The sequence below is a fragment of the Pelophylax lessonae genome (genome assembly GCF_965119305.1).
Source record: "Pelophylax lessonae genome assembly, chromosome: 6".
NCBI lineage: Eukaryota > Metazoa > Chordata > Amphibia > Anura > Ranidae > Pelophylax > Pelophylax lessonae.
In genome coordinates this window covers 262261307-262288278 of record NC_138773.1, presented here as the reverse complement: position 1 = coordinate 262288278, position 26972 = coordinate 262261307, and the positions used below count along the sequence as shown (strand labels likewise).

The 26972-nt window shown below is 41.3% G+C and overlaps 1 protein-coding gene across 1 annotated transcript in view; it reads right to left on the bottom strand.

The window, feature by feature from the left end:
• The window catches only part of LOC309558200 (sodium channel protein type 2 subunit alpha-like), a 218850-nt gene that overhangs the window by 17971 nt on the left and 173907 nt on the right, over positions 1-26972 (bottom strand). Inside the window, 3 exon segments of the mRNA XM_082261220.1 lie at positions 18078-18200; positions 22939-23112; positions 24814-24968. Coding sequence (XP_082117346.1) covers positions 18078-18200; positions 22939-23112; positions 24814-24968 — 452 coding nt within the window.

The window sequence follows — 26972 nt, the reverse complement described above, 5'->3', positions numbered from 1 at the left end:
TTTCAAACTTCAGTCATAAGCCTCAGTATCTGAACTGAATTTGTAAAGTCATTAAAAGGCAAATAAATAATTTATTCTAAATTGATGTTGCTGTCCTTAAAATATAGGAATCTGGTCTCATGCTCATATGTAATTTTAATGAGACAACATAAAATGATAATTTGGTGAATTGCTTTATTGCCAAATAGAAGTGAATATTTATAATATCTAAAAAGCTATTTTGTATTTTTATAGTTAATATAGTTAACTAATTAGATAAACGGTGCTTAACATGTTAGTGCTAGGGTTAATAATATTATATATTTAATTTTTTTTTTCAAAAGGACTGTCTACCATGTTGATGTTAAATACTTACTGTGACATTGCAAGATCTTGTGATATATATTTTATAGAGAGGGAATCATAGAATTCCATGCTTGGATCCTGCTCATAAAACCATCAATCTTAAATTACATAAAATATAACAAAGCCTGAAATGTGTTTAAAATCAGCAGTACATTCAAGTTTTCTTTGTTCCCTTAACATAAATGCAATAAACAAATAAATAAATAAATAAAAATGTATGTATTTCTTTTAAAATACCACATATGCCTCCAGCATTTCTGGAGTGCCATTTTTCAGGGTTACTTCAGAAAACACACTCGGGCAGCCAGTGTGTCTGTGAATGACTGTGGTCTGAGCTGTCACTGGACAGCTTAGATTACATTCACAATGTTTAGGGCCCAACAGAGTCGCTCTGTACCTTGTAATTGCTGTGTACCTTGTATTTAACATTGTATAGAAACATTTAGTTCATTAACAACAGAGGAAGCTCCCCTTCCTCTGTTGTGAATAGGCTGAATATTTCCAAGCACAGCAGGAAGGAGGGGGGGGATAGATTGCCACTGGCTTCCAATGATTGTAGGATTGCTTTTTTTTTTTTTCTGGGAGCTGAGGTTTTAAAGTGCCACTGAACACTATTAATTGTGGGATTTTCTTAAAGTTTCGGATTTAAAGCATAATTTACCACCAGTGATTATTGTTTTTTTTAAGGCTGGGGGGTGTTAAAGTGTCACTGACCACCAATGATCGTGGGATCTTAAATTAAAGGTATGTTTAAGCAAACACAATGTTTAGTATCTTCCCTTTGTATTGTAAAGAATAAAAACCCAGTGGTTTTTAAATACTACCAAAAGAAAGCTCTGTCTCAAAAAATTTGAAAAAAATGTATTTAGGTACAGTGTTGCATGACGGAGTAAATGTCAGTCAAATTATGACAGCAATGAAAACTGAAAAAAATAGCCTGGTAATAAAAGGCTGACACTCAAGTGGTGGTGCATACCCCAGTAGGCAACATTAAAATAAATTTGGTTTACTGTAGTCAGGGACTCTGTAAGACCCTGCAAAATAGTAGAAATCTTTGCATAATTCCTACTCAAGCTACTTATTATAAAGTGACCCATGTTTGTGTGATAAGACAGGTTAAGTAATTTAATCAAAGTAAAAAGAGAAAAGGCCTCTCTGTAATTGCTGTTATTAAAAAGTACACTTTAAAATAAATATGTACTCCGCTACACATAAAAAATAATATTATTATTATATATATTGATTTTAGAAAACATTAACTTTCTTTCTGAAAAATTGGATTTTTGACTTATCGTAAAATCCATTTCTCTGATGTTCATTGAAGGACACAGCTCCTTATCTTTTTGACCATTGGGTTATACTGCCCCCTACAGGAGTAGGACACTAGGCAGGAAAAAGCTTGACTACGCTTATGGGCCAGTCCGAGGGGGTACACTCCCACTCTCAGCTATAGGCATTCAGTATTGTTACAAGCAGTGTCAGAAGTAAGGCACCTCCACAGAGGGGTGGGTGCTGTGTCCGTCAATGAACATCAGAGAAATGGAGTTTACGGTAGGTCAAAAAACCCATTTTCTCTTTCATTCATTGACCAACACAGCTCCTTATCTTCTTGACCATTGGGAGTCCCAAAGCAACGTCAAACATGAGTGGTGGGAACAGCAAGAAAAAATTCCAAAGGCTAAACTGTAGGCAACCTGGTAACATGGAGCTCAACCATAAACAATGGGAGCTTGCCTGAAAAAAAAACTAAAACACCCTGAAAGAGGACCAGGTCCTCTAAAGAGCAGCCTGTAAAACCTTGCAGCCAAAAGAAAAATCTGTAGATGCCAACACATTCACTTTATACAATAATTTAAAAATGGGCACAGATGACCAGGTTGCCGCCTTGCCAATCTGCATCACTTATGCCTCATGACAGAAGGCCCAGAAAGCACTAAGTACCTGAGTAGAGTGCACCGTAACAGAGAAAAGAGGAACCTGACTCTTAATTGAATATGCCTGAATCATCGTCTTTCCTAACCATCTGGAAATGGTCGCAGCAGAAGGGACAACCCTTTCTGAGGTCCATCCGAGAGTACAAATAGTGAGTCTGACATCCTAAAAGACTCAGTAGCTGCCAGGTACACTCTAAGTGCCCGAAACCACATCCAGGAAATTCAAGGCAATTTCCTTAGGATGTTCATGTCTGGGACACAGGGAAGGCAACACAATGTCTTCATTTAAATGGAAAGCAGACATGATCTTTGGAAGGAACGACGGACAGGGGCGAAGATCCACCTTATCTTTGTAAACCCCCGGGTAAAGTGAAAAACAAGACAACGCTGCTAGCTCCGACATCCTGCGCGCAGAAGTAATAGCCACCCAAAAGGCCACCTTCTGGGACAATGTAAGCAGGGGAACCTCCCAAATATTTTCAAAGGGACGTTTTTGGAGCACTGACAGCACCAAATTGAGGTCCCATGGCGGCAGCGGAGACCGCACTGGAAGATCCAAGTGTCAAACTCCCAGGAGAAAATACGCACCAAGGAATGTGTGGCCAATGGACGTTGAAGGAAAAACCGCCAAGGCCGAAACCTGGCCCTTGATGATACTCAAGGTCAGGCGCTGCTCAAGCCCTCATTGGAGGAAAGACAAGATCTGAGCCACGAAAAGGAGCGAGGGTGTACCCCAAGAGACCCACACCATGCAATGAACATCTTCCAACTACGATGGTAGATCTTTCTAGAGGTATATTTTCTAGCCTTTAACACCAATTCAGATAAGCCTCCATCCTCCAGCACCTGGCTTTCAACAGCCAAGCCGTTAAAGCCAGTGACTGTAAAGCAGGATGGAAGATTGGCCCTTGAGACAGCAGATCTTTCCTGAGATGAAGTCTCCAAGAAGCATCAGCAACCAGCTGTACCAGACTGGTCGACCAAGACCTGCGAGGCCAGTCTGAAGCCACTACAATAACGGGAATCTCTTCTGGGGGAGGGGGAAAGCGTAAATCAGACAACAAGGAGCCACTAGTGCGTCTGTTGCGTCGGCCAGAGGATCCTAAGACCATGCCACAAACCTCTGTACCTTCCTGTTGCGGCGAGAGACCAACAGGTCCACCTCAGTAGTACCTCACCAGGGACACAACTGATAAAACACCTCCGGATGAAGTGACCATTCCCCCTAGTCCAGCGCCTGTCGACTGAGATAATTTGCCTGCCAATTTCCCACCCCTGGAATGTGCACAGCAGAGAGGGCTGGAACTAAGCGTTCTGCCCACCTTAGCATGATGGTTACTTTCCGAGCTGCCAGGACACTTCTTGTGCCCCCTTGGTGATTGACATAGGCCCCAGCTGTGGCATTGTCCGCTTAAAATTGTACCAGACATCCCTAAATACAATTTGTCCAATGATCCAGACAAGGTCTGTTTGCTCTGAGTTCCAGTACATTGATCGGCGGTCTGGACTCTTCTGAGCACAATCTGTGCCGAGCACACCTCCCCACCCGGACAGGCTGGCATCCGTGGTGACCACCATCTAGTACAGGGGAAGGAAAGATTTGCTCTGTCAAAGTGCCAGAGAACGAAGCCACCAGCTCAGGGACCCTCTTGTACCCCGGCTCAATAGGATCAGATTGTCAAGAGACTGTGGATCCTTGTCCCATTTGACAAAAAATCTCTTTTCTTTTTCAGAGATCTCTTGTGGAACTGTGCAAACGGAACTGCCACAAGGGTAGACACCATCAGACCCAGCACCCGCATGCAAGTCCTGAGATATGACCGTCTGCTGGACAACAGCAGCTGAATTGCATCCTGCAGTTTCTGGAGTTTTGTCCAGATGAAGAAACACTCTGTCTGAGGCCAAGTCCAGAGTCAGACCCCGAAAGTCCAACTTGTTGGACGGAACCAGAGCAGACTTCTGGAGGTTCTGGAGGTTCAGAATCCAACAGAACTTCCTCAGAGTTCGCAGAGTAATTTCCAAATTGTCCATCAGAGCAGTCAGAGACTCCGCTCACAGAAAGAAGATTGTCTAGGTACCCCAGTACCGTGATCCCCCCGATGCAACAATGCTAGCATGGGGGCCAACACTTTTGTGAAGACCCGAGGAGCGGAGGCGAGACCAAGGGTAATGGCACAAACTGATAATGCTCCTTGCCCACGGCAAAGTGGAGGAAGCGCTGGTGACTGGCACATATTGGAATGTGAAGGTAAGCATCCTTGATGTCGATAGAAGCGAGAAAATCCCCTGATGTAGGGACACTACTACTGTGTGAATGGACTCCATTCAGAACTTTTGTACCCGCACAAATCAGTTTAGCGCCTTGAGGTCCAGGATTGAACGTACCTTGCCTTCCTTCCTGGAAACTGTAAACAGGTTTGAGTAAAACCCCCGAAAATGTTCCAAAGTCCAAACCTGGGACAATGACCCCTTGAAGTAACAAGTCTTGCACAGCCCCAAAGATACCCCGTAAGAGGTCTGTGGACAAGTGCAGGTTGAGAGAAAGAACCTTTCCTAAGGATAAGGCCGAAACTCGATCTGTAGCCAGACCGAATTGTGGACCCTCTTGCCCTGAACCAGGGAGGTTCACGGGTCCAGAAACCAGCGAAGACGTCCCCCCACCCCAGATACGGCCCCTTCATGCAGTGGAAGTCTTGTCCGCAGGTCTGGAAGAGCCTGCTCTTGGCTTGTCAGACCAGGTCCGCTTGAAACCTCCAGTGATGGCCCTGAAGAGCTTTGATCCCTTGTCTTGAGACCATGAGGGACGAAAAAACCTCTTATGAGGCAAAAAGAATGGCCCACGTCTATGACGGGGCTCCCTGCCCTTGGTAAGTGGAAGAAGCCAGTGGAATAAGTACTCTTCCCCCCTGTGAGACCCTTAATGATGTCATCTATGGAAGCTTCAAACAGGTGATCCCCCATAAAAGTAAGATCAGATAAGGCCTTCTTAGAAGTCTGGTCTGCAGACCAGCATTTCAGCAAAATAATACGCTGATGGATCACTGTTGATACAGACAGCCTAGAGACCAAGGGAGCCGCATCCAAAGAGGCATCACAGACAAACTTCAGCCCCTGGACCAACTGGTCCACTATCTCCGGAAAAGCAGGGGGAGCCCTGGCGTAAAAGTTTAGCCCACTCGATCAGAGTTTGCAACACCAGGGCAATAGTATATACCGGCCTAAGTGCTGAACTAGCCACAGTGAACATATGGCGGGCCAGAGCCTCCGCTCTTCTATCAGCAAGTTCTTTAAAAGACGGGGACTCCTCAACCGAGATTAAGGTAGAATTATTCAAACTGAAAATGGGCGAGTCCATTACAGGTGGCACTGTCCACTTTTTAAGCAGGGAGTCCTCATAAGGATACTGCATAGCAAAACATTTAGGGACCACAAGAGTGCATTTTGGACAACCCCACTGTTTTGTGACAATTTTGTCAAAGAAAGCGGGAAAGGAGAACACCCTTGCCGCTTTGGAGGGCCTGTGGGTGGCAAAAGGGACCAACATCTCAGACGCAGCATCAGCCACATCCTCCACTTACAAGGTTTCACACACAGATACAAAATAATCAGGGGAGGGCCACAGACTGCGATCCCACAAAGGGGACACTGACCAAGGGCCCATGAATGGACCACCTACTGGACGCCACAAAAACAAGGAGGTCGTCCTCCAAGATCCTCCATAGAGGCCTGCATAACAGGAAATAGCCCCCTTAAAAGGGAGACGCCCACTGGGACGTAGGCTCGCAGGCAGGGTACCCAGATATCTTGCAGCTCTAAAAAGGGCAGGTGCCCTACACAATAATGGCGGCATGGCTGCCATCAAAAAATAAACTGCCCCCACAGCATCACCCCTTCCAAGGGAGGCACCAAGCTGGCCGCATGGCCTAGTAGGCCGCAAGCCGCAGTCTAAATTTGGAGGCACAGCTGAATGGATAACATCCAAAGGAAGAGCTAAACCCACTGGGACCACCCAGGGGCAGCGGAGGGGAGGGCGGATGCCCAAATGGAGGGTAGTGGCTTCAGCCACATAGATCCCGACCAGTAGGCCACAAAGTTGCGCCTACATTTTTGTCTGGATCCGGCCACGTGAGGCGCGGACCCGCTGATGCTATACCATCTGCTCCCCCAGCCCAACAACAGCAGTAGAGAGCCCATAGGACATCCCTGCCCTAATCACCAACTCCCAGGGTGGCAGGGAACCCTTCTCAACCCCCCGTTGTGCACCAGGAAAAAATCCGGCCAGCAGCAACCCCCAACAAGTCCCCCTTAAGAGCATGTGGCAAAAGCCAGCTCATAACCTCACCAAGGAGGGGAGGGGGGGCGGAAGACTGACAGTCACCACCCAAATTTTAGAGGGGGTGGGGGGAAGGGGGTAAACCTGGGCATCCCACTGTCTCGGGGGGGGCACGTCCACCCCAAAACCCCCCAAGGGTAGAGGGGGACAGCTACTTATCTTACCAGGAACAGGGTGGGCCCCTTTCCTGACAGACCACCTCTCCATCGGAATAGAGGGCTGTTGGCCAGGAGGAACGTTGCGACTCAGACTGAGGCCAAGTTGTATGTGCTCTCACGAGACATTTACCTTGCAGGCCAGCCCCCACCCAGTGGGGCTATGTCACACCTGACCTAGCGCAGAGCTGAGGCCTGTGCACGCTCACTGGCCAGACTGGGGACCCTCTGGATCTAGATTATCAAGTCCATCGCCCAGTCTGGCAGTTGATTGTAGATTCTCACAGGAACAAAATAACAAAGATAGGAAAAAGTTCAAGTTAAGAGGAAAAAAAATTACCAGGACCAGAGAGCTAGGCCTTACTCCTGACTAGGCAGAAAAAGAACTGAGTGCCTATAGCTGAGAGTGGGAGTATACCTCCTGGGACTGCCCCATAAGTCAAGCTTTTCCCTGCCTTTTTTCCTGTCCTACTCCTGTAGGGGGCAGTATAACCCAATGGTCAAGAAGATAAGGAGCTGTGTCCGTCAATGAACGAAAGAGAAATTTGTTTTTTTTTTTGTGTCAGAAAGGCATCACTGGCTCCAGATATCAATTGTTCCTTTATGTCTCTTGCTCAACCTTGTGGGATGAATAAGAAAAATTGATCATTTTCCCCGTTCATGCTAAACAGTGTGGATGAGGGAATCTCCCCTGATGGCTACTGTATTCTGACAGCCAGCACCCAAAGTACCCGAACAATGGATGCATCTGTTTAAATGCAGCCACTCTCCAGCCAACAATATTCCACCCAAGTTCCATGATTTTCATATCGAAGGATGTCAGGATGTATTTTATTCATTTTTAGTAAATTAAGTGTGGTAATTATAAGGCTATTTATTATTGTAACATTATTGATTATCCACATTTATATAGCACTGAGAGATTACTCAACACTTCACAATATATACAGAATAATGACTAAAATGTTATTTTTTTGTACAAGCAGACATTCCTTTACTTTCTTAAACATTGAATGACACATTGTACAGTAAAACAAAGGCAGAGACAAATTCTTTGCAATAAAACAACTGTGTACATTAAAACTTTAAAAATGTAGTATTCTAACTGTAATTTTAAAAACTATGATAACAAAATCCGAAATACAGAGTTTTTAAAAAATATATATTAGCATTTATAAAATCAGGGCTACTGAAGATCAATTTCTTTAGCTCAGGGGATTTTTTATGTCTTATAACCTAAGTGGTTTATTATTGTATGAAACAATGCAAGAAATTATTAATTTCTATGATATAGTCAAATTTACACATGCACATTTTAAAATTTGTAAAATGAGCATTACACTAGTTATATGTAGGAATCAAACTGGTTGAATTGGTTCTAATCACAGGTTTATTTTAATTGGACTTGAAGTTTGAAATGCAATTTGATTAAAGAACAATCCAGTGAGCATGCATATCTGACAGTTCAACTTTATTTTTTATATTTAAAGTTGAGTTGTCTTTTTTATCCTTAAAATCAAGCAGTGTACCATGCTTACGTGTTTTTTTTAACCATTGAATGCATGCATTGAAATATTGTATTTTTGATTAAATCAATGGAGACTCTTGCTGCACATACAGTTTCACCAACAATTAGTAAAAGTAAAAATGTGAATTAAAACCTTTTCCATTAAATTTCCATTTAGTCTGTGGATTGGTGGTTCATATAATATAGTTTATTTAATTTAAGCAAAATCTGTAGCATTTTGTTCCTGAGAATCTTAGCTATAGAATAAGCTCTAAGCTGTTATCTGTTTTAAAGCAAAAACTTTAGTCCACGCGCCCTCTCAAAAATTACTGTATGAATTTATTATTGACTGACACACAAGAAATGTGCAATGTTAGGTATCATAGCATCTGTACATTGCTGGTGAAAGTTAAATGTCCTGTAGTATAGAATAGTGATGCTGATAACAATACCAATAATAATAATACTAACAATGTATGGATATATACAAATTCATTTTATTAGATTGTAAGCTCTCAAGAGCAGGGCTCTCTTGTCTTGTGCTGTAGTCTCCCTTTGTAAAGCACTATGCAAACTGTATAAATCCTGTGTAATAATTATAATAATTCTGTTAGCTACTCTGCTTAGCTATCTTTGTTACATTTACTTTACATAACTATGAAATGAGCAGTTTTTGGATTAACTGTTTTCTCTGAATGTATTTATTTAAATTCTGTTATCATCAAAATTTCTTCCTTTTCTTCCTTTATATTAACACAATCCCACAACCTACAGAGAATTTTATTTATTCACGATCTGCATCCCTTAAAGAATAATTCCAGGAATGGGTACTTTATACATAATTACATTGGTCCAGCTTGTGCCAATGTAACTATGTATATACCATACCTGGTTGATGCCCCTGAAAACTGGAAATCAATGAAGTAGACACCACACCGCTACACCAAAGATCTCCACTTGCTTCCAGGCAGTGTTAATTTTGACCTCAATTTTAGTTTTAGTCATTGTCTTTTGACTAAACTGTCATTTTAGTTTCTGTCATACTTTAGTCATTTGAATTGTTTATTTTTAGTCCTATTTTGGTCGACTAAAATCAAATGGGTTTAGTTAAATTGTAATGCATTATTTAAGCATTTCTATAGAATTGCTTAATTCATTATATGCTCCTGGAGTAAAAATCTAATAAAATGTTATTATTTATGGTATTAAGGTTTGAGCATGCACTACAGACACAGATTTAGCCGTTGTGATATATAACGACTTTATAATTGAAACAAAGTTTCATAAACAAACAAAAAAAATGCTTTTTGACAGACAGAAATGCAACTTTAAAAAATAAAAAAAACCCAAGAAACTTAGACCAGTGTTTCTTAACTCCGGTCCTCGGGTCCCACTAACAGGCCAGGTTTGCAAGATAACTAAATTACATCACAGGGGATCTCATTTGCTGCTCAGTGATTGCAGTACTCTAGTCTGCATCTTCCCAAGGTAATACTTAAAATCTGGCCTGTTAGTGGGTCCCGAGGACCGGAGTTGAGAACCACTGCTGTAACCCTAATTGGCTGTAATGCCATTGCACATATTACCTGACTATACACTGCTCAAAAAATTAAATTGGCACTTTTTAATCAGAGTACAGCATCAAGTTAATTAAACTCCTGGGGTATTGATCTGGTCAGTTAAGTAGCAAAGAGGGTTGTTCATCAGTTTCAGCTGCTTTGGTGTTAATTAAATTAACAACAGATGCTGTAGTTGAATGATTTTACAGGTGGAGGTCACTGACATTTTTTTTTACCCACTCATCTTTTCTGACTGTTTTTCACTAGTTTTGCATTTGACCAGGGTCAGTGTCACTACTGGTAGCATGAGGCGATACCTGAACCCAATAGAGGTTGCACAGGCAGTCCAACTCCTCCAGTATGGCGCATCAATATGTGCCATTGCCAGAAGGTTTGCTGTGTCTCCCAGCATAGTCTCAAGAGCATGGAGGAGATTCCAGGAGACAGGCAGTTCCTCTAGGAGAGCTAAATAGGGCCGTAGAAGGTCCTTAACCCATCAGTAGGACACGTATCAGCTCATTTGTGCAAGGAGAAACAGGATGAGCACTGCCAGAGCCCTACAAAATGACCTTTAGCAGGCCACTGGTATGAATGTCTCTGACCAAACAAACAGAAACAGACTTCATGAGGGTGGCCAGAGGGTGCAGGCATCACTAAATGGTGGCCCGCGGGCCAAGTCCGGACCCAATCAATATTCCGTCCAGCCCCGCAGTGGTCGCGCCATTTAGGATCTGTTTATTTTCCCTCTGCCGCCGCCGCTGCAGCTCTGTCTTTACAGAGCTGACATCGGAGGAGCAGTGCAGTGATTCACGGAGGACGGGGGCTGGTACAGTTAACTGATTGGTTGCTAGAACTGCCCTGTATTCTAGCAACCAATCAGTTACCTGGGGCAGGTCCCGCCCTCTGTCCATCCCTTTGCTGCACTTCCGATGTCAGCTGCTGTGCCTCTGATGTCAGCCACGCTGCCCTGTTTAAGGTAGGACAGGGAAGAGGGCCCTGCTAATGTAAAGGAATGTCGGGAGGTGCTATAAAGGGGGTGAGGACAGGAATGTTAATGGGGGGCTGGGGACTGCAGTGTGAAGGAGGGGCGCAATAAAATGGGGGGGGACAGTTATGTGAAGAGGGTGCGATAAAATGGGGGAGGACAGTTATGTGAAGGTGGATGCTATAAAAGGGGTAAGGACAATTATGTGACGGGGGGTGCTATAAAAGGGGTAAGGACAGTTATGTGAAGGGGTGCTATAAAGGGGGGGACAGTTATGTGAAGGGGGTGCTATAAAGGGGGGGAGGACAGTTATGTGAAGGGGGTGCTATGAAGGGGGTGAGGACAGTTATGTGAAGGGGGTGCTATAAAGGGGGGGAGGACAGTTATGTGAAGGAGGGTGCTATAAAGGGGGGAGGACAGTTATGTGAAGGGGGTGCTATAAAGGGGGGACAGTTATGTGAAGGGGGTGCTATGAAGGGGGTGAGGACAGTTATGTGAAGGGGGTGCTATAAAGGGGGTGAGGACAGTTATGTGAAGGGGGGTGCTATGAAGGGGATGAGGACAGTTATGTGAACGGCGGTGCTATGAAGGGGGTGAGGACAGTTATGTGAACGGGGGTGTTATGAAGGGGGTGAGGACAGTTATGGGACAGGGGTGCTATAAAGGGATGGGACAGTTATGTGAAGGGGGTGCTATAAAGGGGAGGACAGTTATGTGAAGGGGGGTGCTATAAAGAGGATGAGGACAGGAATGTGAAGGGGGTGCTGTACAGGGGGTGAAGACAGGAATGTGAAGGGGGTGCTGTACAGGGGGTGAGGACAGGAATGTGAAGGGGGTGCTGTACAGGCGGTGAGGACAGGAATGTGAAGGGGGGCCAGGGACTGCAATGTGAAGGAGGGGTACTATAAAGGGGGCGAGAACAGGAAATTGAAGGGTGGGTGATATGAAAGGGGCTTGGAATTGCAATTTAAAGTAGGGGGTGATATAAAGGGAGGCCGCTGACAAAAATGTGAAGGGCTAAGGACTGTAATGTGAAGGGGGGATGATGTGCAGGGGGACTGAGAACACTGATGTAATAAAAAGGATTGTGATGTGAAGTATCGTAGACTAGCTTCACATTATTGCGTAACGCGTGTAGGCGGCCCATTTATTTCAGTGGGCTGACTTGTAAGCAGAAACGCAGAAAAATAAGTCCCTGACCTTTTTTTATTTTTTTTTTAATTGCGCCATACCAAGCTGCATGGTACTGTGGCACCATGTGATGTGGCACTCGTAGAGACGCGCCATGTTTGCGCATTGTGCAGAGGTGACATTGAGAGCCTAACATATGATTCGGACCTAAGTTGGAAGAAAATTTTACCTACTGGACCTTCATGAATTTTAATTAATTACCCCTGCTCTAGTGGGCCCTTTGCTCACTGCCCTGTACCATAGAACTCGATTGGCATTTGCCATTGAACACCAGAATTGGCAGATCTGCCACTGGCAGCCCGTGTTTTTTACAGATGAGAGCAGGTTCACCCTGAGCACATGACAGACGTGAAAGGGTCTGCAGAAGCCGTGGAGAACGTTATGCTGCCTGTACCATCAATCAGCATTAACCGGTTTGGTGGTGTGTCAGTGATGGTCTGGGATGGCATTTCCATGGAGGGATGCACAGACCTCTACAGGCTAGACAATGACACCCTGACTGCCATTAGGTCTTGGGATGAAATCCTTGGACCCATTGTCAGACCCTACGCTGGTGCAGTGGGTCCTGGGTTCCTCCTGGTGCACGACAATGCCTAGCCTCGTGTGCGAGTGCAGCCAGTTTCTGGAGGATGAAGGAATCAGAATTGAATACAGAATTAAATGGCCCCCACGCTCACCTGACCTATATCCAGGGCTTTTTTTCTGCAGAGAATGTGGCTGAACGCCGTTCCGCCACCTATGGCAGCCCTCTCTACTCCGACCTGTCATATAACACATTAGCTGGCAGAGGAAGTTTTCTGCACAACTTACTTCCTCTACTGGCTTCTCTGTAATAGTGAGCCCTGGTGAGTCCTGCTGCCCTTGACCCATAGTGAGTCAGGTTCCAGCACTGCAGCTGCTTGAGGTGATACGGGAGGGAGATTACATCCCCGCCTGCCGCCGCTACTCTGACAGTTTTGATGGATGGAGCTCTCCTACTGTGCCGAGTTTTAAAAGATAAAGCCCACGCATACAGCAGTGTCGGCTTTCCAGAGGAGGTAAGGGAGCTGTGAAGGGGAGGGGAAGAGCTTTCAGGAGAGGGAATGTGTGCAGAGAGAGCTGTAAACGTGGGGTTTTGGGGAATTTGTACACATGAGAACTGGGAAAGGGGGGATGGGGTGTAATTTTTCGGAGAGCTGGGGAAAGCTTTTAGCAGAGAGGAAAGATGGAGAGGGCTTTAGCACAGAGGAGAGGTGGGGGGAGGGGGGTTAGCAGAAAGGAGAATTGGGGGAGATTTAGGCAGAGAGGAGAGCTGGGGGGGGGGAGTTTAACAGAGAGGAGAGCTGAAGGGGATTTTACCACAGAGGAGAGGTGGGGGAGGGGGTGGGGGTTAGCAGAAAGGAGAGATGGGGGAGATTTTAACAGAGGGGAGAGCTGGAGGGGGTTTTAGCACAGAAGAGAGTGGGGGAAGGGGGTAATTTGTACACAGAGACAGAGGAGAGCTGGGAGAGGGGAGTTTATCACAGAGGAGAGCTGGGGGGAATTTAGCAATGAGGAAAGATTGGGAATTTTAGCAGAGAGGAGAGTGTTGGGGGGGGGGTCATTTGTGCAGAGAGGAGAACTGTGGGTGGGGAGTTTAGCAGAGAAGGGAGCTGGGGGGGGTTATCAGAGAGGAGAGCTGGGGGCGGTTTAAACAGTGAGGGAGGCTGGGGGGGGGGGATTTTGCATGAAGGAGAACTGGGAAAGTGTGTGTGTGTGTGTGTAGGGGAGATTTATGCAAATAGGGGAGCTGGGGGCAAATTTAGCAGAGATGAGAACAGGTGGGTGGAGATTTGTGCAGAGAGGGGAACTAGGAAAGGGGGAGATTTGTGCAGAGAGGAAAACTGGGAAAGGGGGAGATTTGTGCAGAGAGGAAAACTAGGAAAGGGGGAGATGTGTGTAGAGAGCAGAACTGGAAAAGAAGAAGATTTGTGCAGAGAGGAAAACTGGGAAAGGGGGTGATTTATGCAGAGAAGAGAACTGGGAAAGGGGGAGATGTGTGCAGAGAGGAGAACTGGGAAAGGGGGCGATTTGTGCAGAGAGGAGAACTAGGAAATGGGGAGATTTGTGCAGAGAGGAGAACTAGGAAAGGGGGAGATTTGTGCAGAGAGGAGAACTAGGAAAGGGGGAGATTTGTGCAGAGGAGAGAACTAGGAAAGGGGGAGACGTGTGCAGAGAGGAGAACTGGGAAAGGGGGGAGATTTGTGAAGAGAGATGAACTGGGAAAGGAGGAGATTTGTGCAGAGAGATGAACTGGGAAAGGGGAAGATTTGTGAAGAGAGGAGAACTGGGAAAGGGGAAGATTTGTGCAGAGGAGAGAACTGGGAAAGGTGGAGATTTGTGCAGAGGAGAGAACTGGGAAAGGGGGAGATTTGTGCAGAGGGGGGAACTGGAAAGGGGGAGATTTGTGCAGAGGAGAGAACTGGAAAAGGGGGGGATTTGTGCAGAGGAGAGAACTGAGAAAGGGGGAGATTTGTGCAGAGGTGAGAACTGGGAAAGGGGGAGATTTGTGCAGAGGAGAGAACTGGGAAAGGGGGAGATTTGTGCAGAGGAGAGAACTGGGAAAGGGGGAGATTTGTGCAGAGGAGAGAACTGGGAAAGGGGGAGATTTGTGCAGAGGGGAGAACTGGGAAAGGGGGGATTTGTGCAGAGGAGAGAACTGGGAAAGGGTGAGATTTGTGCAGAGGGGAGAACTGGGAAAGGGGGAGATTTGTGCAGAGGGGAGAGTCACACAAGGCAGATTGTGCATACTGAGAGCTGTGGAGTGTGGAACAGATTGTGCAGAGGTGAGAGCTGTGGGGGACACCGGGGTTGCAGAGGTCAAACATGGGGGTGCAGATGGGGGCAGAGATGATGTGAATGGAGTTTCAAAGGTGAGTTGTAAGCTGGGGTTGGAGGGGTGCAGAGGTGAGATTTTGACGAGGGGGCAAAGGTGAGTTGTGGATGGAGGGTGCTAAGGTTAACTGTGGATAGTGGTGCAGATTTGAGCTGTGGACAGGAGGAAAAAAAAAGTTGAGCTGTGAATAAGGGTTGCAAAGGCAAGCTGTGGATGGAGAAAACAGAGGTAAGCAAAGAGGTGTGCAAAGGTGAGAATTTGAGGGTGATACTTGAGGGAAGTGAGGGGGGGTTTGCTTAGGGAAGACCAGGGAAATTTTCTGCGGGACAGTAAAGCATACAGAGTTCAGTGACTAAGAGTATGTAATGTATGGCACAGCATGCAGGTCCAGGGGTGAGAATTTTGTAACATTATGTACATTACATATTCAAGAACTGCTATACTCTGTATGCTGTATGATACATATATCTTTACAGTGTATGTAACATAGTAAAGGCCTTGGGATGGTACTCCTGAATGCTGTACTCTTGTCATTGGATTTTGCGTTACATACTCCTGAGCCCTGCACTCTGTATGCTGGATTGCATTTTACATATGCTTTATTGCTGCACTCTGTGTGCTGAGCTATATGTTACATATTCCTGACACTCCTGAGCCCTGGGTGTTTTGCACTCCTGAGCCCTGTACTTTTTGTGTTACACAGTTCTGAACCATGTGCCTTGTGCAATATGCAGTTCTAAGCCTTCACTTATTAACATTATTTGGTGCTTATTTCTCTACCCTAAGGAAGGTATGGTTGGAGACGGAGTTTGGGCATGGTTGGGGTGGAGTTTGGGTGTGGTTGGGGTGGAGTTTGGGGGTGGTTGGGGGTGTTTGGGGGCGGGGAGTTGGTCAGAGAGGGAGAGTTCCTGCACCTATTTTCTGAGAAAAAAAGCCCTGCCTATATCCAATACAACACCTCTTGGACATTAGGTTTTGGTCCATCTGATGCCGCCGGCTTGCACCTCAGTCTGTTCAGGAGCTCAGTGATGACCTGGTCCAGATCTGGGAGGAAATACTCCAGGACACCATCTGTCATTTCATTAGGAGCATGCCCTGATATTGTCAGGCATGCATACAAGCACGTGGGGTCCATACAAACTACTGAGTACCATTTTGAGTTGCTGCAATAAAATTTCAGCAAAATGGACTAGCCTACTGCATTTTATGTCTTTAAATTCAGCCCTCTGTAGGGTGAAAATTTTAATTTCCATTAAACGATCTGGCATCCTTTCGTTCCTAACACATTTCCCAGTCCATATCAGTTTAGATATCCAGCATGATATTTTTCCCCATTGAGATCTGATGAGTTTTCAAAGTGTTCCTTTAGTTTTTTTGAGCAGTGTATTACCAATATTAAGACAAAAAAAATAAGAAAATCCCTTTTCTTATTTTTTTTTCTTTCAGTAGATTAGTAGATGCCCCCTATTTATTCTTATGTGGTAGCGCAGTGTTAATTATGACATCAAATTTTAGCTTTGTTTTAGTCATAGTCTTTTGGCTAAAATGCCATTTTAGTTTCAGTAGTATTTTAGTCATCTGAATTGTTTTAGTTTTAGTCATATTTTAGTCGACTAAAATAGTGTTAATTTAGTTGATGAAAATATTTTCATATACAAAATTAACACTGCTTCCAGGTCACATGCTGAGTGACTGTTCTTATGCACTGTGAACACAGGAAGTCAGCCACTTGGCAAGAGCACCATTAAGAGAATGCATTGCAGATCATTCTCTCATTGGACGAGGTGGAGAGTGTGATTCCAATGTCACACCTCTCCACCATGTCCATTCATTTCCTCACTCAGGTTCCATATTGTAAAATCACCCCCTCTCTGTTGGTGTACTACCCGTTTTTGGGTCCCACACTCTCCTGGGGTTTGAGTTTCTAATGAAGTGATCAATTCCATCATCCAATCGTGTGCAAAGCAAATTCCTCTTTTAATCGCATTACACATGAATGAATATTCAATGTGAATACTTATTCACTTAGCAAAAATGAACTTTTTATGCAAATCACCACAATGGTCTTTGCAATGTCATTAACTGTATGCAAAAGGCACTTGAACATTTCTTTATGTTTTTGACCTTTTCATTGAACCTATGCTCTTTCCTCTTTTGTGTCTTTTAGTCACACAAATAAAATGATCAAAATAATTAAATCCATTGGTAAATGTAAAGTTAGCTTTTTTTTATTTTTTTTTAATTTAAAGCATTCACCTCATACATTAGTCGGGTAATGTACTTGTACATACAATGAAAATGGGTTCCATGCCATCATCTTGTTAAATACATTCTTAAAGCACCCTTGTGTGTCAGTCTGCAGATGTTCCCATAAATGTGTATACAAATAGCTCAGTATATTTAATGGGCAGGTTAATTAAAGCAGATGTGTTTACTTTGTTAAACAGTGTTTCACCACATATGATATGGCAGCAGATAGTGGTCAGGGAATGCTTATATTTCAGTTTTTATTGCCAAATATGTAAACACTGACAGTGCATCCATGCATCAGATGAAAATACATTTATTTTCTGGTCGCCTTAAGTAACAAAAATCAAAGGGTCTATTAAACAGAAAAAAAAACAAAATGACCTCGTTTCACTGGACTATCCAGTTTGCATTTAGAACAAGTAAATGAAACTGTGTGTGTTTGTCACCATTTATGAATATAGCTTAAAAAGGTGTCATGGCATCCATTTGCCAAAAGACAATTTGGCTATTATTATTGATAGTTGTCCTTAGTATACAAATAATCACATTTCAGAGAAATTTACTTTGGTTGCACCTAGGAGCCACTGTTCATGAAACAATGTAGATTACTACTAGTCCTAATACAATTCGGTGCAAACCTTAGTACTGTTAACTCTTTTGTGGTATTAAAAACTAGCCTAAATGTATTAAAAATGTGACACCACTAAACCTCACCTTGCTTTACTTTAACTATTTAATTTCTGTTGAATAGACTCAAATATTAACAAAAAAAGCTGGTATGTTGTGATAGCATATGGTTTTGCAATGTGTTAAAGCATCCTACCTCACATCTGTTAGTGCTAAACAGTATGTATGAGGTTATTGCAGCATCTCTGCATGGATTTATCATATCTTATGCTTTGTTTTCACATGCACGATTCATTTCTATGCATGCATTATCTTAGCGTCTTTCAGGTGGTCTTACCCTCATCCCTTCAAATCGTGACAGGGCCCTCAGAGGTCTCAATGCCCTCAGTGTCCTAAGGGACTTTATAGCCCCTAATTCTGAGTAGCCCAAGGCATTAGCTACTAAGCTAACCAATGACACCTACACAAAGACACAAAAGTAATAATCTCATTGATCTTCCCATTTTTTTACTTAGACATTAAAGAAATGTAGGTTTTGTTAAAATACTCCAGGAAGTCCAGGTGAACCTAAGAAAAACTGTGAAAGATATTAGAAAATGATGTTAAACCTGTTGGTAAAACTGTAAGAAAAATGTTAGTCTTCTTACCGAATTTTTATTAAAAGGCCAGCTTGACGAATTGAATTTATGTAGGTACCTATTAAAAAAATTAGCACTATTTCCCTGTGTGTGTATATTGAGCTTACCCTGATGCCGTCAAATCTTGACAATGCACGTAGAGGTCTCAGTGCTCTTAAGGTCCTTAGAGACTTAATAGCGGCTAGTTGATCATACCCAAGGGCCACCGCCAAAAGAGATATGATCGAAATCTGTTCAGAATTAATGGCATCATTAATTAGGGCCTTAATTCTTATTCTAAGGCTTGGCCTTAGAAATTGCGGTGAGGTGATATTGTGTTTTGCACATAGTAGAGGGTACAACGTAGAGCATAATCTACCAAAAATACAATTATAATTATATATAAACATTTGCTTATATCAAATTTCAATAAAGTGAAAAATAATGCATTTATTTATATTAATATCCCATTAACTTGAAAAAAGAAACTAAAAGTAAGTGATTACATTCTTTAAAATATTTAGAATAGTCTAAACAACTTAATGACTTATTATCTATACTAAATTATTAATTTAAAATGCTTTTATCAAAAAAAAATTGATAACTGTTTGCTAAATTATCAAGTAAACATATATTAAAATGTATTATATTTTTATTTTGATTTACAAGTGTTTAAATAATAATATACAATAGATATTTTACTGATATTTTAAGTTTCAGTCTAAAAGAGACAGGACTTTTAGAAGGTGAGGCATGCATTCGAAATATTCGAATAAGAGAAGTCTATGTTGTTTTTACACATTATTGAGAAAAGCATTTACTGAGGGAAAGTTGAAGTAATTATAAAATAACAACCAAAATAGCTTGATCGGTGTCATTTTTTTTATCTTAAACTAAAGAAAAAGAAAAAAGGGAATACCTGGTAATGAAAATGTAATAATACTAGTGACTACTGGGGAAACTATATTAGTTTTGGTTAGTTTCCCTTACATTTTGATTACATCTATTATTATATTGATTTGAATATTTACAAGATTATAAATGAGAATTTTTTAAATAATTTTCTTTACTTGTTTACAATCTTTACTTTATAAATAAACATTTACTTCAATGTGCACCTATGAAATTTAATTTGCAGAACATACTAGACTTTCTAATATTATGGTCCAGCATTGACTGCCTCTCTCTATCTGATAATCCATATGAGCTACCAGAGGAAAGGGGGGTGTCCCTCCATTTATCTATGTGTGTTTTTAAAACAAATTGCAGAAGATTCAATTACCTAAGCTATTCAAAATAGTAGTAAACCCCCTAGCAAAAGAAATGGAAAGTGTGCTGGAGTAAATCTGTACATAATACTATACATTCCCTTAAATCACAAAGACATATGAGTTATTTTCTAAACAAATAAGACAAAGGTTGGCCTATTTTAAAGGGAACATGTAGTGTTTCATACACTTTATCTTTATTAATTGTGTTCAGAATTACTTTTTTTAATGTAGTTAGATTAATATCAAATATGGCTACTTCAAAATCCCATATTAACAATTTACATCCAGCAGGTGAAGCTCTGGGTTTCTTTTCATATGTTTATTAGGCTAAAGCTTAAGTTACACATACACAGCTGAATCAGTCATAAGAGTGACTTATCTATCCCAATAGAATGTTTCAATTATATAGAGAAAGCCTGAAAGTAAACATCTGCTGCTGCATTTGAAAACCCACAATGATCTGTGACACCAGTGTCAGGGGTGCACCTTGTATTAACTATTTGTTTATAAAATAAAGATTTGATGTATTAGTAGATATAAATCACCTATTTCCTCAAAATAATGAAGTAATAAAGTAGCTCCAAAACCACTATAATTTTAGTTCACTAAAAGTTTAATTTATATACATGTTCATATTGCCCTAATTGTTATACCCTCTTGGGAAGGGGAAAAAAAGATAAAAATAAAAATAAAATGAATGTCTGTTTTTATGTAAAGACACTAAATGATTTCTAATGAAAGATTTTTGCTTCACAAATGGAACACAAAGCAGAACAAAAATAATAATGAATAAAATAGATGACATACACAACAATGAAATCACGCTCCAAAGAATCACACCACTCTAACTCCTTTCATTAGAATCATACTGCAAGCAGTGATCGAATGCATTTGTATGAATTAGCCTGGGCAAGCTGATTTATTTATTTATTTATTTTTTCTGAATTTAAACTAAAAAAATTTTTTTTCTAAAATTCAAAAACTGTAACTAAATTTTACAAAAGCTTAACTTCGACCAATGCTTGGTACACAGAATGTCACAGGGCAATAATGCAGCTGATTAACATACCCGCTACTGAAAAATTTTAGCACCACTGTTTCCTTTGCAATTGGCACTCAACCTTAAAGTTTCTGATTACCTCCCAGTCTTCTTCATTTGTGCTCTTTGGCCTTGATGAAAAAGTATGTGTTATTATTAGTTTTTGTACTTACCATGTACTGTGGTTGTTGCACATGTGGGGAATGCCTGATTTATTTCAGCATTTAAATATTGTGAAAATAATAAATAATCATTGTTTCAGTATTTAACAATTGCAGTGGCCATTCAAAAACATAACATTAAAAAAATGTAGCAAAGTAATGCAGATCATTATCATTTCATCAAATATGAAAGACCACAGAACACCATAATTCATCATACTAAAACACCATTATTCATTATGATTACAAATGTATTAAGTGAATGGATATGTGACCGGTAATCATTGCTAGCCAGGGGCAACACAGTTTTAAAGAATATATATTAAATACAGATTAGATTATTAACCCATTCATTTGAACATAGAACTTTGTTTGGGTTTATTTTGAAGATTGCAGAAATCCACAAATGCCACTAAATCTGCCACCCAATTAAGCCCACATTCTCTACTTTTTTTAAAACTAACATTGATGTTCTTTGTGGACACTTTGGTAGGATTGGTGGAATTATTAAGGGGTCGACTTATCATGCGTAGGAGCTAGTCATCCCCACACACAGGATCGGTACAGCCGCTGTAAACTGAGCAGCACATGCGCAGCTCAGCTTAAATTTCGGGGATCACTGTAAACAGGTAGGTATACTTTAGTTCCGCTTAAAAATAGGCTAATTAACTTTTTGTGAATTTGAGAAGATGTGTCATTAGTGTTTAAAAAGATGCACAGAGCAGTTGTCCTGTTCCTGGTTTCACTCCCTAGTAAATCACTGACTAAGAACAAGTATGCAGCTGGCAAAGTCAGAAAAGTCTGACCCACCATCCTGTATACCTGTTCCAGGTCTGTGATGACAGGCTCAAGGTCTGCATAATCAAAAATAAATTGAAAATGAGCCTTCACACATTATGGAAAACAAGCACAGCTGTGGGTAACAGTCATGGGCTGCAGCTCCCTTCCCTGTCACCATTTTAACTCTTGGTGTCGGAAAAGCTGCTAGAAGTGACTCGTTTTAGAACTAGACAACAGGGAGAAATCTCACTCCAGCTTTGGAGAGAGACAAATACACACTATAAAAGGATGTGCTTTTTTTTCATATTTAATGTCTGAGGTTTACAAACACTTTAAATCATCTAAATGATAATGTCTAGAAGACAGTGTCAGCTTAAAATCTCTTATACTTTTCAGACAGTAACTTAAAAACAAAATGTTGCCACCTAACACCCCTGGCATATTGCTAATTCAAATAGATGTCTGAGCTCATTGGGATAAAAATGTACACAGTCAAACAATTATAAGTTTAATTTTGATTAAAAAATATGAAAATGCTATCAATGTGGCATTAAAATTGGAAGAAAAGAAGAAAAAGTGAATATGTAGTCAAACTGATTTTGTTTAAAAGTACACTTAGTTGGCTAGATTAACTAAAGACAAATAGGCTGTTCACTTTGGAAGGGAATTTCATTTTGTAAGAGAATTTTCCCTTAGCTTAGTGAATGAGATGAAGCTCTGCTGACCTTCACCATCTAATCACGTGTGAGTAAAAATGCTGTTTATTTATTTTTCCCTTGCACAATTAAGTGAATTTTACCACATTAACTAAATTTTATTGCAAAGTGAACAGCCTATTTCCTTAAATTAATCTAAATTATTTCCGTAAATTAATTCTAATACATATTAATGCTACATACATAAAAAAATATTGTGTGAGTTTCAAGAGATAGGATGTTAAATTCCACCTTGTAAATGAAATATTGAAGGGCCTACAGATGCTCCGAATTTCTACACATTACTGGTTATATATGTTTTTCTTACAGTGAGGGAAAAGCCCACCAAGCTCATATCACTATATGCACAACAACCACACAGGGAACAGTCAGTAAACATATATATTTTTATATGGTGGGGTGAACAGCATGTCACTAGTTGCCATGTGCAATGCAATCAGAAATCCCACCGGTCATATATAGAAAAACAGTTTGAAGGATTGCTGCACAAACATTTATTAAAGTAATAATTATATATTTTATATTGAACGTTAAATGCTTATTGTTGCTAGCCACCATACATTGAGAATAAATGAAAGGCAGTTAGGGAAAGAAATACATTCCTAAATACCTACATCGACAATCAGGAAGTCCAGCCAGCACCAGGCATTGGTGAAGTATTTAGCAAATCCATAGGCCACCCATTTCAGAAGCATTTCAAGGATAAAGATGTATGTGAAGACTTTATCAGCATATTCTAGCATGGTTTTAATTGTTTTTCTTTGTTCTATATAAATGTCTTCAAAAGCCTAAAATTAAAGAAAGTCTAGAGTTTTGAATCAACCATATTAAATATGTTACTGAAATAAAGATGAAAAAAGTTACACTGTACTTATGCATTAATTAAAACACCATAAAAGTGAAAAGAAATGTTGCTTAATAATTTTGTAATAATTGTGTAACTTCACCAGTGCAGACAATACAGTTTTACGTTAGTTAAAGTGGAACTATGAGCAAAATCAAAAATTACATTTACTATACAGTCTGTAGACAACATTAACACAACAGATATAGTTTTATTATTAGCTGTTGATCCTGCTAATATTTTGTCACTGCCTTTACCAGGATGACAACAACATTGTTTCTCCAGCAGTGAAATCCCACTGCAGCATTGTCATCCTGTTAACAAGGTAGTCTTAGATAGACATGAAGTTTCAAACTTGAAGCAAGTGACAAACAAAAGAAAACCTTACTCTAGCTAACACTTTTAAGTAAAAAAAATAAAAACACTTTTAAGCAATATATATATACAGTATATATATATATATATATATATGCATATGTTGCATATATATATATATATATATATATATATATATATATATATATATATATATATGCATATATATATATATATATATATATATATATATAATAAAGTTTTAACAAATAAGCTCACATGAGAAATAGTGAAACTTTGACAAAGTCAGGAAGTGACGAAACACGTCAGTAGCGTGGCCACACGGCTGACTGGAGGATTGATCGAGGTGAGCAGAGATGTTCCTCTGGCTCCAGGAACACATCGTTATACAACGCTGCAGCATCCGGGACTAGAGTGAGCTCTCCTATCCCCTCTCATTTGTGCTATTGTTATGATTATGCGCTTGGCAAGTTTATGACATGTACGGACAATTTAAGTTGTTTTTTTCATTTCAATAAAGTAGTTTAACGGTATTGCACCAGAGGAGCCCCTCTATTGTGTTTTTTTCACATGCAAATGAGCTGAGGAGGTTTTCCCATCGACCTGTGCTTTATGAGTGCTTCTTCTTTGATTGCCAAGTTGGATTGTCTATAGCGCTGTTAGCTTCATCCACGAGAGTGGTGGGCAACAAGTGAGAGTGAGTTGCTAATGCTAATCTGAGGGGTGTGGATCACAACGGCGGTGGATCTTCTGGGTGTTACCTCATTTAATTAGCACTGGAATTTCACAGGATCTCCTGGTTTATCACTACCACAATATTGGTTTTTAGACTCTTTTCCCCATCACTACAATATTGTTTTTGGACTTTTTAATTTAATTCTTTGCTCTGGATCTAATTATGGACTATTTTCTGATAATTTGGTTATAGTCACATTTATTTATCACTTATATTACGTTTGGTTATACATTCACTGTATATTAACATTTATGGTATAAGAGACTGTTTATTTCTTTTTGTGCGCAACTAGTGTTGCTTTTTTCATTATTTCTCATTTATTTTATATTAAGTTGCGGCACATGCATTCACATTTATATATATATATATATATATATATATATATATTTATTTATTTATTTATATACACCTATTTTTGATTTTCACTTCATCAAGGTGTGATTATCAAAAGCGCGAGATTTCCCCTTATAAAATAAGCTCACGTGTTTTGCTGCTTTGCAAAATATTTTGCTGATCTTATTTGTACAAGGAAGTACGTGACAACTGAAATCTTGACAACTGAGCAACACTTACCAAAGCTCCACTGCTAAGAAGAATCATAAAGATTATGAATGTTTCAAACCAGTTGTGCTCTACTATTCTGAAACATGTTTTTCTTAGGTTCCACCACTGCTTGCCTCTCCCTTCTAGAGTACTGACATCACAACATGGGAACTTTCTGATACACCCTGAAAAAACAATCACAAAAGAAATGGACAATTAAAATAGATTCAGTGCAGTTGGAATTTTTTCGGCAATAGTTATTTTTCCATGATCTTATGCCTTTACTATGGATACAAACTGGCCCTTTACTAAACTGTCCCATTGTCGTGGGGAACAGTGTTTCCCTATTTGGACTTTAATTCTCACCCATTCTGTCTGGGTAAAGTAATCACTAAAAACAATCAATTTTCCTTTCCTTCTTTCCTCCTTGTGTTGTCACATGGATTGTTTCTGAAAAACCAGGTTTAAAAACCTAAAGCATGGCTTTATAAGGCTATGTAAAAGAAAGGGCTGGAGGAGCCACCATACAGAGGGGAAGAATATTAGAGTAAGGCTCCATCTAAATAAAAAGAAAACCTGTGGTTAGAGAAACATAGAGGCTAGTTGCTTGTCTTTCCCTGAGTTCCATATTTCTTGAGTCACTGACACATGCATGTAACAAGTGAAACCAGAGTAGGTCAGATCTCCTGACCTTATCACTGGCTCTGGGTCAAAGTCTTTAAGCAATTAAATGTAGGCCCGGAAGCAGAGGCGTAACTAGAACCTTCAGAGCCCCGGTGCAAGAAACCATAAAGGGCCCCCCGGACCCCTGGCCGGGGCCCTACCCTTCAAGCCTGGGGCTCTTCCCACTGATCCTGGGGCCCTTTACTCTCATCGCGGGGCCCTTTATTATGGTCCCGCAGTGGGACCCTTTCAAAAGTTCTGCAGTGGTCCCCCTTCCTGCCATCTTGGGGCCTCCCCACGCTGGTTGAATGCAAGGGGCACAGTCGCAAGTGTGACCTTTGTGATCCTGGAAGTTCACCCACTGCTGTCAGTAGTTTTTATTTTTTGGTATTTTAATTGTATTATTTTTTATCATTTTATTTTATTATTTACAATGTCACTGACTATGACTCTGTCCATTCAGAAAAGGAAGGAGCTGGTAAATTACATATTTACCGACCCCTTCCTGGTTCTCTATTGTGACACATCCCCTGCAGCAGCCGGCTGGAAAGGGGAGGGAGCACTGAGGGGGGGGCAGCACATTAGGAGGGGGACCAGGGGAGCATACAGGGGCCTAGGGACAGCAGAACACAAGTGAACTGGATAGGAGAAGTGGCGAGGGCAGCATACAGAGGAACCAATCTTCACCATTTTCCTCCTGCAGCTACAGGAGGAAAAAGGAGGACAGTGATTTCTCTAAATGCTGCCCCCGCTGCCCCTTCTATCCAGGTGTACAGGGGAGCCACCCAGACCCCCTGGAGCATGGGGCCTGGTTGCAATTGCAACCCCTGTAGCTACGCCCTTGCCAGGAAGCTAACAAATTCAGAAAGATGGATTACCAATAGCAGCCAAAATATATCTAAATTAATAATGGTGCTGAAATTTAAATCTTCAAGTAAATATATGGGTTCCCATGAAGCCCCTTAATCCTAGTCTCTAAGACTCATTAAATGCATAGCTCAACTTTACCAAAAAACTGCCTGTGCAGATAAAGGGCATCTGTAGAAAAAACAAGCTGTGCAGCTTTGACCCAAGTGGAATAATGCCTTTGCTATAGGTGTATGCCATTTATGTACCTTGTGACATCCAACATTGTTAAGAACAGCCTAATGCTACTGTTCGCCATTCACAGTCACAGGAGCAGCTCTTTCTCTGATTCAAACCCCCTCAAATGCGATTTCTCTCCCATGATGCAGTAGCTCTGAGCTCAGCATTTGAGAGCTCTCTCCTGTGTTGGTGAAGGTGAGCAGTAGCACTAGACTTTTCTTAGCAGCATCCATAGCAACATCCTAGAAGTATCCCAATCAGGATTCATGAGGAATGTAAAGGGCTTACACATATAGCGAGAACTTTGGTCAATGCTGCACAGCTTGTTTTTATCTACAGATACCCCTTATCTGCATAGACAGTCTTTTGGTAAAAGTGAAGTAACTTTTTATGGTCTCCCCTGTTCTTTAGTCTCTCTCTTTATTGGGCAATAGGGGCTC